This window comes from Dermacentor andersoni, chromosome 1, assembly GCF_023375885.2.
Source record: "Dermacentor andersoni chromosome 1, qqDerAnde1_hic_scaffold, whole genome shotgun sequence".
In the NCBI taxonomy this organism is placed as follows: Eukaryota; Metazoa; Arthropoda; class Arachnida; order Ixodida; family Ixodidae; genus Dermacentor; species Dermacentor andersoni.
The window spans coordinates 49,589,979-49,603,705 of NC_092814.1; the positions used below are offsets into that span (position 1 = coordinate 49,589,979).

Consider the following 13,727-nt stretch of genomic DNA (forward strand, 5'->3'; position numbering starts at 1 on the left):
AACAGTCACAAAAGTGGGCAGAATCAAAGAAGAGAAAATAAGTTGTATGAAAAATGAATTTCTGTACGTTGACCTAAAGAAGAACATAGGATGAAATTAGTATGGAGATGTAGAACTGTACATCTTATTGGAAAAGAAAAGTTAAAGGCCAGCCACTAATTGTCAACAAGAGTTGACTGGCCTTTATTTTCTTGTGATAAGCTGTATGTGGTGGTGTCTTCCAGTGAAATATCTCTTTTATGATGCATATTTGGAAATAATGATTTACTGGTTAATTGGGCAGCCATGAAGTAAAATGCTAAAATAAAGAAAAGTATGCTTCATGCACCAGCATTGTAAGACAACTGGAATTTCATGGTGCAAATTTCAGGCAATCATTAAACTTCTCACGAAACTATGCATGCCATGCTGATGCGCTTGCATTGCCAAGTTGGAAAATTTTATCTGGCGAACCAAACGAGAGTATGCTAAAACGCTTCATGCAAGAGTGCTACATGGTGGTCGTGATTTTCTCTCTCATGGTTTGTGCTGCAAATCAATTGGTGTAACTGCACAGCACGAAAAAAAGAAGGCACAGGTGAAGAAAAGACAGGACGATGATTTTGTCATTAGTTGGATTCAAACCAAAAGCCCCACAGCTCTGATATAGCTATATAGCTATATCAGAGCTCTATAGCTCTGATATAGCTACTACGCAACCACATCGTCGGTGCGTCTTGCCTGCAGAAAAAAAAAAAGTTGAATTATAGCCTTACTCTCCAAGTTCACAATACGGTTTTAACTTGTCACATAAGGGGTAGCATCAGAAAAAATTGAATTCCCTTTTTTTTTTCTTTGTGTGATACCTCAAAAGCACTGTTAAAAAATGTGTGTTACGCTCATGGCTAACATATGGGGCAGAAATTTGGAGGTCAACAAAGAAGCTCGAGAACAAGTTAAGGACCGCGCAAAGAGAGATGAAACGAAAAATGTTAGGCGTAATGTTAAAAGACAGGAAGAGAGCTGTGTGGATCAAAGAGCAAACGGGGATAGCAGATATTCTAATTGACGTTAAGAGATAAAAATGGAGCTGGGCAGGCCATGTAATGCACTGGGCAGATGCCGGTGGACCATAGGAATTGCAGAATGGGTGCCAAGGAAATAAGTGCAGTTGAGGATGGCAGAAAATTAGGTGGGATGATGAAATGAGGAAATTTGCAGGTGCAAGTTGGAATTGACTAGCTCAAGAATGGCATAATTGGAGATGGCTGGGAGAGGCCTTTGTCCTGCCAGTGGACATAAATACAAATTGATGATGATGACACATATGGTTTACAAGCATTATGAAGCAGAGTGCGCTGAACTGGGATATACATGTACTGTCAAGTGGAGCTTGCAGAAAAGTATATTACATGGCCTTGGAGATTTACAGTGACATGCTGTAGGGGCCCTCGATGTGCAACCTCCTGCATAGCTGAAGTCTGCTGTACACATGCTGGTATACCTCCAATCAAGGTGAAGTTATCAGATGAGCCAAGGTCATTGCCATCCCTGCTGTATGTCGCTTTGTTTAGGTGTACATCTTTGGAGGGGTCGTTCCTGACTCATGCATATGATCCGCTGGAGAGCTTTGAATTTCACCATGTTACCGTACCTGAACTGCCACTTGACGAACAAACTAGCCCACTTACAGAAGCACACAGTGAAAAGTTATTGAGCACTATACAGTGGCATTCAAACAAAAAACCAATTTTGAGCATTGCGTCTGTAAACATTCACTCGCTCGTATTGCCGAGGTTGGTGGGCCATGCGAAGGAGGGCAGGGTAGTGGAGTGGCATCAGTCATTGACCCCTGGCTTGTGAGTCTGTGTGATCTTTCTTTTTTTCAAAGTAAATGAAAATAGAAGCTCAAAAGAATACTTCCCTACACTAAGCTGTTGCACTTCAGTGTCTTCTAAGAAATTGGTGGTGTCCATGCATGATGTCACCAATGGCTTCTCGACTGTTTCTGGCACTTATTTATAAGGTCATATTCTTACTTTCATGTGCAAATATGAAAAGGTGTTATGAGGTTTGCTTGCATTCAGCCACAACTTTTATGCCTAAAGCTTTATTCAATGGGACAAATTCTGCTTTTATGATACAATCAAGCTTTTAAACAGGATGTCCCAATTTTCTGACAGCAATAATGTCTGCAGTATGCCAAAACTAAGGCCTCTGAGATTAGGTTGCATACTGTGATATGGAGGCAATAACGTGCCACAATCTCAAAACTTTCAGTCCTACGACAAAGTGTTACAAAGTTGGAAAGTCCTTTATGAAAGCAGAAAACCTGCGTAATGCTTCATGACATGCACTACCACATGAGCATGCTAAACCAAAGTTAATTTGCAGATCCTCCTACATTTGCCTTCCATTGTTTTTTGTTCTAGTGGGAGCTGGAAGCCCCTTCAGTGCAGTTTGGGCACATTTTCTCCAAAACAAAACTACTACACAAAAATAAATAATTCTGGTAAATTTTTTTATTGTACAGCAAACAAAAAATGCAGCTTTTCACCAGAGGTTACTCAGCGTGTTAAGAAACACGAATTTGGTTTTACCATGCAACAGACATATGGATGGAGAACAAGTGGTTACTCAGAAAATAGCAATCTTAGACAATTTCACCATCTTGGCAGATTTCATGGATTCATGGATAAATAAAGAATTTGAATTTGCAGCATAAGCTCGAAGTATCTTGCATTCGTGGAACTGGTATGTGTTTTAACGCAATAGCAGAATCATGTTGCAGAAAATCCAGTGTTGGTGTCGGCGGAGTTGTCTGTGAGCGAAAATTTCTGTATATAGGTATTTAGGTATATGTACATGCCACGTCTTGCTAGTATATGACGTGGTATGTGCCGGTTATATTGCCACACAATTATTTCACTAAAGTTGCTCATACCTTGTCTTACATTCTTAACAAGGTTATTCCTTGGAATTTGGAGAAAGAAAGCCCACAGACAAATGTCATCAAACAAAACACCAACAGTGCATGCCTTTTATGTTAAATCTACTGAGACTTAAATATTAAAAGTGCGAAACAATAACAGAAACCTAGAAATGATGTAATTTCTTGGCGCGGCTGTGCACTACCTCCTGGATTGGCCTATGCAAGAGGCCGTGTTTTTACCAGAAAGTCCGCCTTCATGGATAATGTTCGCCACCAGCGTTTCCCAGTAAACATTACGGTTACATAAGCTGCAGTTGCCGGGAAGCATAAGAAGCACTCGGGGATCTTTTAATGCTATCGTGTTCCACTCTTAAAGGCGAAGCTTAAGCATCCTCCAATTTTTGATCCAATGTTTTAAACAGGAAAAGCGCAAGGTCATCTTATGTGGAGTAAGCAAGCTACTACAGGCAACTCAATTGAGACTCCAGATCAGTGAAATGTGTGACAAACTGTGCGAAACAATTGAGAACACTGTTTAACTCTGGAGCAGAACACTTACAGGTCCATGAATTGGAGCTGAGAACCAAGGCGGCCTAAGCTGGTTTGATACTACATCTATCAATTGGCACCCGAGGTGGCCTGCTACACCGTATTTTGGTTACCAGTTGCTCTGGCCATTCAACAATACAAGGTTACATGGACCTCATGAACTGTTCCTAGAGTTTTTAATGCGTTGAGCTTTCTTTGTAAGCTAACAGTGATTTTTCGTGTCTAACTAATTTCATGGGCTGATCCCATAGATAGTGCAGTCTAACACAGCTGTAAAAACTGCACGATGGTACGGTACCAGTGGTACCGGTTGTACTGTGCAGCAGTACCACATAGTGATGTCACAGTAGTGTCATAAATAACCATCTCCCCAAGCATACTAAAGGCAAATAGCAACCAGGGTTGGTTCTTCATAATTTTTTCTTCATGACAATTGGTGATCATATGTTTAAATCTGAGCCTTTGCCCCTGATAGCTTTATTTTTTGCATTAGTAGAAGTGTGGTACCTATTATACTGAAATAAATATTCCAGCTGTAAACATGTGCATTTGCCTTTGACAGTTCAATTCGTATTCAACACTTGTTATTATTTGCCTACCTCTATGAGAAACTAAAAAGTCAACCATTTAATGTTCCCATTAACTACCAGTTTAGTATCTATTTGCATATTTAATTTGTTATAAAGAAGAGCTAGGCAAAACTACTAAATTAAATCATCAAAAATGGCATGAATATTCAGAATTAGCAGCTAAGGAATTAAGTATAGATCACCATAAGCCCGCACCTTCTGCAATTATTGGCAGTTATTCACACTTTATAACTGTGCCTTTTGGTGTTGCAAATGTATTTAACTCGTTCTTTTGCAAAAACAATCTGTCGTGGCCTGCAACTGCAATTCACCTCTCCATTGTCCTCATTTTCTTTGTCTGTGACTGACATCATCTGAAGAATTTTGTAGACCCAGTTAACTTCTTTAGAAAACTGGCCCAGGCTTAGACTTAATACAGCTGTCAAAAGCTCAGTTAATCACCAGAGAAATGTGATTTAATAAAGTTTTAAAGCTGGGTGTTAGCACCACAGAAATGTGATGTAATAACCCAGGTGAAAATTTGCAACTGGGATGCTACGGGTCCTAGTTCTAATGGTTTATTAGCGAATTTCCAGCAGGTATTGGGACCAGTAGATACTGGGGCCAGTAGCTACTAGAACCAGTAGGTTCTGGGACCAGTAGGCACTGGAACCAGTAAGTATGTATGCCGAGCTGTTAGTGCCAAGTTGGCCGCAGCAGCCAACTGGCCACAGGCCTCAATATATCAAGAGATGCATAACTGACAATGTCCAGCTTGCCAGGTTTTATTACAATTTGAGCCGGTGCTTTGATTTCAAGACGTCCTGAATCTTCTCCGACAGCAGGCGGCCCAGGTTCAGTACTGTCGATTCTACGTCCATGTTCTTTTCTGCACCCCGGTGCTTCAGCGTGGCTGTGAAAAGAGCAAATGTAGAAACAGAAACAGATTAAAATGCTCCAGTGACAGCTGTCACAGCACAACTCAGAAGAAGCTTGAATGAAAGCTGCAATTAAGCTAGTGTATGTGAATTAAACCACTGGCACTGTTTGTGGCAGCCGTCAATACATTGCAACTTAGCAACAGTTCGACATTTTCTAAATATTTTTTTCATCAATTCACTTGAAACAACAGCAACCTTCTTGGGTGTCAGTGGCTCGATCTTTAGCCAATTCGCCCAGGCATTTTTTGTGTGGCGCCACCGTTCCTGTGACGCTCTTCTTTTCTAGGACATGTTTTCCCCACAAAGCTTCAGCCCTGTCTTTAACAAGTGTCGGCTTGACGTTACGCATTATCTTGAAAGCAGCTTCAGCCCGCACAACAACTCCCTTGGCAAGGTGGAACTGTGAGAAGAAGCAATATAATACATACAAAGTCATAATGAGGCAGCAGACCATGAAGAAAGTGAAAGAAAATTTAAAATAATAGAAGGCATCAGCTTTCTGCCTAAGGTCAAAGGTGTACCTAGCTGGAATTGTGGTAATGGCTTATAGACTAATCTGCTTATACTCACAATGACATCATCCAAGTACGTGAAGTTAGCAGCTGTTGTTACATTGCTGCTGATTTGGCCTGCAAAATAAAGGTCACTTGATTACGTTTTGTTTTTGTTGCGTTCTGCAAATTAGTGCAATGAAGTAACGTCAGTCCTATTAATACAATTTTGGCCCGTGCCAAAATTGTAATTGGCCAATAAAAGCAAAAAATGCTTTCCAGATAGACACATCAGGTGAACACCTACTGGCGTTTCCATCTAGGAAGTAATTTTCAGCTTTTATTGCTCAATTTATTCGCTTGAGAAAGCTATAATTATGCTATATGTTGCGTCTTCATTTGATCAGCACATAAAATTGTGTCCCTGATTTTGCTTTTAGCCCTGTCAACACTTTTACAAATAAGCCCATAGCAACATAACAGGTGGCTGCTCACTGCATGAGAATATGCATTCACCACATGTGTTCCCAGCGTCACAGATAAATGTTAACTAAAATGTGACAAGGCGTTTAAGGTTCACGTAAGGTAGACATCCAAAACTACACAAGGCAAACGAGAAAACATGAAAGTGCATGGATGGGTACTGACAATGTCTCACCCTTAGCAAGAACCTTTACTTAATAATAATAGAATGGCAACCAGTGCTTCACCTGACTGTATCGCATGTTATATTTATTTACCAAGGTGTTATGCTCAATGCATGTGCACTATATCTTAAAACTTCTCAGCTTTAGCAATGTTGATAGCCAACGAGAAAGCCCAACTTTAAGTAACATGGTGGTACATGATGAAAGTAAACAGAGACTAACACAAGTTGCTATAGCTGGGCACAAATGTGAGAATGCAGAGGAAGCGCAGCTGTTGCTGCATTAGTATTCAAGAGGGTGCACGCTGAGTGAGGTCATCATTTAAATTAAAATGTACAAAAATTGCCTTACATTTAATTTTTACTGTATTTAACTGAGAATACTGAACCCTATTAGGCATGCTTCATAGGCCAGAACAAGGATAAGCATACTTGGTGGTGTAGCAACATTGGCTGCTGCGAAGCAGGAGCTGTGGATCCAGTGGAACCTAAACACAGAGCCAAACGTGGTGTAGAAAAGCACATGAAATAGTTGGTTCTTATTCACCCTGCCTTTGGATGTGCCAGCCAGAGAAGGAAAAGAGACTCACCACAAGCCAACTCTTCACCAAGCGAGGTTTCTGCAGTAAAACCAAATGTAATAAAACGTAAATTTTCAGACATGTTATATCAGTGCTCTCAGCAGCAATATTTCTTAACTTTGGCTGCAGCTCTGCTCCATGATCTCACAAGTTAAGAATGCATACACAGCTAGGTGAAACGATTGCCAAGTGATTATAAGTTTACAGCTAGTACCAACAAATGTAGGATATAAGTAACAAAAGGTCAAACCTCTCTCAATGCTGCTCTTTTCCACTTCCTTGGGGACTTTGGCAGCAGCTTTGCGTCTGCCCACTGTCATGGATGGGGCTGAAATGCATAAATTTTTGTAGGATCAGCACTTCTCTAAAGGAGCAACTGCCCTGCATCGCAGTATGTGCTAAACACCACTAACAGAAAAAATTACCACATACTTCCAAGTATGCATGGTAATAATCCAAGTGGCCATATACATTCACTTCATTAGAAGTAATAATAAAATATGAAACCTTTGCTGCTGCTGCAGCCTTGAGAGAGCCGCTGGGGTAAGCAACAGTGCGGCGCTGCTGCATCTCAGGGCACTTATTGAACGAATTAGTAATAAAATGTCACACTTACACTGAAAAATCTTACTCTCGAGGCATTTCTCTTAACGAAACGACTCGTTCTCTGCTCGCCTTCCATATCTGCACTTTTTCTTGGGCTGCCTTCAGCTCGCTAAGCACGCACAATGAATCGGAGTCGCTGTCGGAGCTCCCCGACTCACTCACAGTGCGGGCCCGCTTGCACTGCAGTCAATAAAATGGGTTATTAATTACACTAGCAGCGTACACAGTTCTCAACTTTTTCAGCCGAGCGCGAGTTCATTCACATGAATTAAGTGTTTAAAGCTGGGTGTTAACACCCAGCTTTAAACATTTTATTACATTGCAATTTTCCGTATGACTGAAACAGTATAGCATACCTGTACAAGTTTATTAAAGTAAATTTATTAAAGTGCATGTAATGTATTGGCTGACTATACCACCACAATTTTACTATTTTTCCCACACTAAAATTCATTGTTGGCGGCCTAATAAACAGTTTATACGGAAATTTAATCTTTGAACTTGGGACGAATTCGTATTCCGTCTGCAATATTGCACTGAACTCTCAATGATAGAGCCAATTTATTGCGTATGCTTTAGCACATAACACTGACTTCACGAGAGCATTTGACTCCGCTAACCATTTATTACTTATGTAACAGTGTGAAAAAATAAGGAAGGGACAACGAGAGAGACCGAGTGAGAAGGTCGCTATTTTCACTCGGTCTCTGCCGTCATCCCTTCCTTATTTTTTTGCGCTGTTATATAAGTTGCAATCATAAAGGAAGGAAAAAATGGTTGCAATGAACAACTAGCCCAGCAAGCAACCATTCTGCGTCAAGTACTCTTCAATAAGTTAATCTGGTACCTCTAGATGTTTGTGGGCCTGCTGTAAATCTTTTGTGTAATTCAAGTTATTGGATTTGTAGACTTCGTGGTCCGTTACCATGAACCGGGCGGATGGCATCACGCCTCAGTGTAATGCTATATCGATTCGCAATTGTTGTCACGTGCTGCGCACGCGACTTCCTCTACTGCATTGTGATCGAGACTTTGATCAGCGACCACATGCCTTTGTGTTTCTTCTAATTTTTTTCTTAGACCTATTCTCCTTTCGGTGAATAAGTGCTTTCTCCGGCACGAGTGTGTAGTGCTATGGACATGGGAGTGCGTGGGCGCGTTTCATATGGCCTGAGTTTGTACCCTCAACCATCCCTTTTTTGCAAGACGGCTTAAAGTAAACCGCCTACACTGTGCTGGAATGCCTCATCTCCTACTTCACCGATCGCTTCAAGCGGCACCGTTTTGTTTTTTGAGCAGAAAAGCCTGTGAAAGGAAAGCCACTGCCACTGGCGTTGTCGTGTCGTCTACTTGAGACTAGCGAGCAGGGCACCATAGAATAAAGAACCAACTTTGAGGGCACTGGAACAGGGCAATGCCGACGAAGTTACATGTTGATAATCTCTACGTATGCCTCCACCTAAAACCCCTTAAGCTTCGTAAAGTAGCGACACTCTCCTCCTCCGCCTTCACTCCTCCTCGTTTCTCCTCTCATTCACGCGCCCTCCTCGACCGTGGCGCCGCCTACACTGCTCGAGCGTAGCAACGTCTCCAACATATATGCGCTCCTCGCCACTCCGTAGACGCTTCTCAAGCAAAAATGGCGCTGATGCACGGCGCGAGGGCCCACGTGATGCTATTAGGCCAATAGCGACGCGGCGTCGGCCTCGGCCAGAGCGCGCGAGGAGGAGGCGGCATTCTTCAAAGCGTGGCAGTACTTTACGAAGTTTAAGGGGTTTTACCTCCACCGCGTGAGATCAACGGCGATGGGGCCGCTGAAGGGTCAGGTTCTTTAATCTATGGGACGACGGTTACATGGCCGCTATCGCCATCGCCATTATGACATTTTTGAAGACGTGTACCTTTTATGCACAGTTTGCGGAGCCGAAATTGAGACCACCTGGAGACCACAGAGCTGAGATGCACAGACTTTCGCCCGACTCTGGCTGAGGGAACAGTGACAGATATGGAAGGGGCATTAGGATTTCCCGGGGAACGAGGGCAAATAGACGAGAAAACAGTGGCAGTAACGAAGGAGAGGCTACACTCTTAGGCAAAGTTACACCTTTTGGCTTGCCCCTTCTGCCACACAACAATAATCGTTATCTGCCTTCATGCGTTTCCTTTCTTTAACGCTGCGAGCCCGGAACTTTCCAGTAACGAACGGCACGCGCGTTATCAGAAGGGGCACTCCGAAGGGTGTAAACAGTTCTATGCTGATAACGCGCGTGCCGTTCGTTACTGGAAAGTACCGGGCTCGCAGAGTTAAAGAAAGGAAACGCATCAAGGCAGATAGCGATTATTGTTGTGTGGCAGAAGGGGCAGGCCAAAGGGTGTAACTTTGCCTACGAGTGTAGTTTAAGGAGAAAGGGATATAAAGAAAAAAAAGAAAGGAGGGTGAGCAAAAGGCTAGGTGGCGCCAGCCGCCGCCCGTTACAAATGGTGTAACCGCCATCCATCCATCTACCTATTCATGTTGTTAAGTGAAGTCAAGCCAAGCCAGGCCAATATGAAGTGTTTGCTTCTCGCTGTATAGCACATGTTCCTCTACTGGACGCACGATCGCCGTGTGTAGTCGTCACCGGCAAAGTTACATGCGTCGCACGTGCTCGTGAAACATTGTGGTAATGGGCAAAAGGGTGCGAGTAAGCAGTTCAAGTGAAGAACCATGTGCGAAGTTAAGGTATTTAATTCACAAAGTAAAGTTTTTCAAGCCAGCACCGAAGGCTATCACTGTTATGGCCTATGACCATGTGGTTGAAAAGCTCGCTGTAGTGAGGTACGTATGGGGGCTTCTTCTACCTTTCTATAATATGTGTTTAGTATAGTAACTGTCGCTAGTGCTTGAACAGGTGGATTCAGTATGCATGTCGTATGAAAATTCTGTAGTTGAATGCACCCAGTGGAACATGTTGCCGGCGCATTTGCGTTATGTCCGTGTTTATTCCTGCTGGCTCACATATGCGTGTACATAGATGTCATAATTGGTCCAGAAGATGCTGAGTATTTTAGGATGTCCACAAGCGGGCGTCTATAATGCATGATCATCGTGCAGAATGTTAGGGCGCTGTGCTTGTCACTAGCATCTGCGGTGGCTGTTTTTGGAGATTTGAAGCTTAAAGATGAGCACCATGCTCGCGCAGCCTTCACTTTAATTGCTTATAGACCTCATTTCCTTGATTTCTCTTGACGCCCTTCCCCCTTTTCTTTTTTCGTTGACTGAACAACGCTGACCTCAATTGTGGTCACCGCGGTGCATTGAATTCTTTCTGCTTCTCAGTCTGCGGCCTGTCTCTCTGGGCACTTGAAAGCCTGCAGTCTCAAGTGATCGAAGACACTATTTTATAAAGTTATCAAAGATCGAAATTTTACCTCCTGCACACCCTTAAAGTGCTCTTCACGTAACAGAACTGCCTTTGCCGGAATAGTTGCACCGCTGTTGCAGCTATTGTAAAACACCCCACTGTCAATGTTTAACTTGTAGTAAAGGCTCACATCCACCGCAGAGGATAGGCCAAAAATCAGTTACATACATTTCTGAAGTGCAACTTTTTAAATGTATTTACTATGCATTGGATTGGATTAACCTTTATTAAAAGTCCTGCAGGATGTGCGTCAGCACGCAGCGGGCGTCTCCCATAGAGGGACCGACAGGGCGGCCTCTATGGTACCTGGCGGCCGCTGCGCGGGTCTGCTGGACGGCCCATCGCTGTTGATACGTTACTGTTGCATTTTCCAGGCTGAAACACTGGTCCTATTTAGTTCACTTAGCGTCATGTGTATTAGCTTCCAATGTGTTACATTTCCCTTTCTGTTTATTATATAAAAAAACCACGGCGATGCACCACCAAGTGGTATCGTCGTCAGCACCTATGTTGACTGCTATATGTCGTCACTGAAAAACTTGGAGGACGCTTAAGCTTTGTCTTTAAGAGTGGAATGCGATAGCATTCAAAGATCCCTGACTGCTTCTCACGCTTTCTCGCAACTGCGGATTATGTAACCGTAATGTTTACCGGGAAACGATGGCAAAATGCTATGCACAACGGGGCGCTTTCTTGTAGAAACGTGGTCTCTTGAAGAGGCCGATGCTGGAGGTAGTGCACAGCTGTGCCAATAAAATTGCATAATTTTTGAATTTCTGTTATGTTTTCGCACTTCTAATATTTAAGTCTGAGACGATTTAACGTAAAAGACATGCACTGTCGTTTTGTTTCATGACATTTGTTTCATAGCATACCTGATTAAATTAACCAGGCTAGGTGACCATTTGTCACCATCCCATTTCAGAGGGCATACCAATAAATCATCATCTTTATTTTTGGCTGCTTGAATGCTTGCACTGGAAGCATGGCTTGCCTGTGTGCCACATTTCTGGGAAACTTGGTACAATTTTTGTCCTTTTCTGTGGTATGGAGTAACTCACATAACTTGATTTGCATCATGAGTATAGCTCAAGCTTTCTCCTAAACACAATCGGTAAAAAAAAAAGGTCACTAGTATATTTTTTCCTTATTGTAGTAAACTACAAGCAACTGCAATTTAATTTTGCACTCATAAACAGGGCACAAAAATAATGCCTAAGTACATGAGGCGGAAATCTAGTGGGCACATGGTTTGTATGTACCTCGGCTAGTGGTATGGTATGTACTGGCATGAAGGGTTTCTGTTTTTGGGAACTTGCTAGATATCCTTTAGGAAGTGTTGATGGCCTGAAAGGCTTGTGATCAGTTGTGCAACAAGGTCTGCATGTTGTAGGTCAACCAGACCATGGTTGGTCTTCAGTTTACATGTCACCTTCTATAACATGCTTTAGCAATTTTTGTACAGTTGGCTTGCAAATGGATTTTATGGCTGCAGTGTTGGAGGAACTAGCACTGCTAGTGCCTTATTTCAATATTCAAATCTTTAGCAACACTGGAATCTGCGAAGAGGCATTTAGTATGGGATTCACAATGTCATTTGAAATATTAGCTTACCTGCCGTGGTGGCGTAGTTAGTGGCTTTGGTGTTGCGCTGTTAAGCCAGAAGGCGCAAGAATAAATCCAGGCCGTGGCAGCCACATTTCAATGTGGCCAAATGCAAAAATGCCCATGTACCATGCATTGCGTACACGATAAGGAAATCCAGGTGGTCAAAATTAATCCAGAATCCTCCACTATGGCGTGCCTCATAATCAGAACGTGGTTTTGGGATGTAAAACACCAAGATTTAATTTAGCTTTCATACAGATCACTTGCAAAAAGCAAAACCACCATCAATGGCAGGCAAATTGATAAAACTGTCACAGTGTCGTCAACTGTGGTTGGCATGGCTGTGCTGCATCAGCCGTGCCATCCATCAGCCTTCCATGGTTTCATTAAAATCTAGTATAAGCTTTTGGTGGTGCCAGCCTGTAGATTATAACACACAAATCGCATGCAGGTGTTGTAGTGAAGATATTGTCGACGTACGTGACGTGAAAACGTATCATTCGTCGCCGACTCCAAAATTGATCACAATGAATTGTTTTCCTATTCATATTTGCTTTTTTCGATTGCCCGATAATTCGGAAAATTATGCGGCCTCTTTCCGCATAAAAAAATCGGATCGGCGACTGTACTTATTTGCATAAAAGGTCAAATTTCAATAGAACGAAATTTCGATATAACGAAGCAAGTTGCTGATCTTACCGACTTCGTTATATCGAGGTTTAACTGTATTTGCATACCTCATACAAATTTTCCATTGCTAAGGTTCTCCTGACATCAATTCGTGGCTTTCATATAAGGCTACTTTCACACTTGGTCTCGAAGCAGGTGGAAGCGGCAAAAACTTGACAAAATCTGCCCGCCTAAGCGGCAAAACCGGCAGAGAACCAGGTGGCAAGTCCGATCGGTCTTGCATTGATTTTTGCCACAGCGAAACGGAAAGCCGTTCCCCTTCACTGGAAGCTGCACTAGCATGTAAACATCCGGTCGTAAAATTTAACATCTTCTGTTGTTCATTGTCGATTTTTAGGAAAAACAACTAGCTAAAATTATCAAAACTATGTCTTCTTCCTTTTGCATGGTAGACGAAAGTTAAAGACGACACATGCATTTGCGCGAAATGATAGCTTTTAAGAACTGATGGGTCAATGAATGAACATACCGCTTGAAGGATGGATGGGTGGATTCTATGAGGGTCCCCTTTGGAACGGGGTCGTGCGCTGTGTCACCAAGCTCTTGTTATTATATTGCTTAATGACCTACCTATGCTAAAATAAAAAGAAAGGAAAGAAAGAACCCCACAATCACTCCCATAACCAAATTTTCTGACCCCCTATTGTGAACTTTGTTTTTTTACATCTCCGTTTTTTGTTGTTTCCCTACTTCCACAAATATTCCCATTCCCTCTTGCTAATCTCCTATTG

At 42.5% G+C, this 13,727-nt stretch overlaps 1 protein-coding gene and 1 long non-coding RNA gene across 2 annotated transcripts in view; one reads left to right on the forward strand and one right to left on the reverse strand.

Moving 5' to 3' along the window:
* Positions 1-4,790: 4,790 nt before the first annotated feature.
* On the reverse strand, positions 4,791-9,626 carry LOC129380457 (uncharacterized). The gene is made up of 7 exons (XR_008608495.2): positions 9,196-9,626; positions 7,305-7,474; positions 6,939-7,016; positions 6,698-6,727; positions 6,540-6,595; positions 5,541-5,599; positions 4,791-4,942 (listed from the first exon to the last, which is right to left on the reverse strand). It is a non-coding gene; the product is annotated as an uncharacterized lncRNA (long non-coding RNA).
* A 211-nt stretch (positions 9,627-9,837) lies between these two features.
* Positions 9,838-13,727, forward strand: part of LOC126545537 (U3 small nucleolar RNA-associated protein 4 homolog) — a 77,901-nt gene continuing 74,011 nt past the window's right edge. Inside the window, exon 1 of the mRNA XM_050193451.3 lies at positions 9,838-10,112. Coding sequence (XP_050049408.2) covers positions 9,961-10,112 — 152 coding nt within the window. The 5' untranslated portion in view covers positions 9,838-9,960. The remainder of the gene's footprint in view (positions 10,113-13,727) is intronic.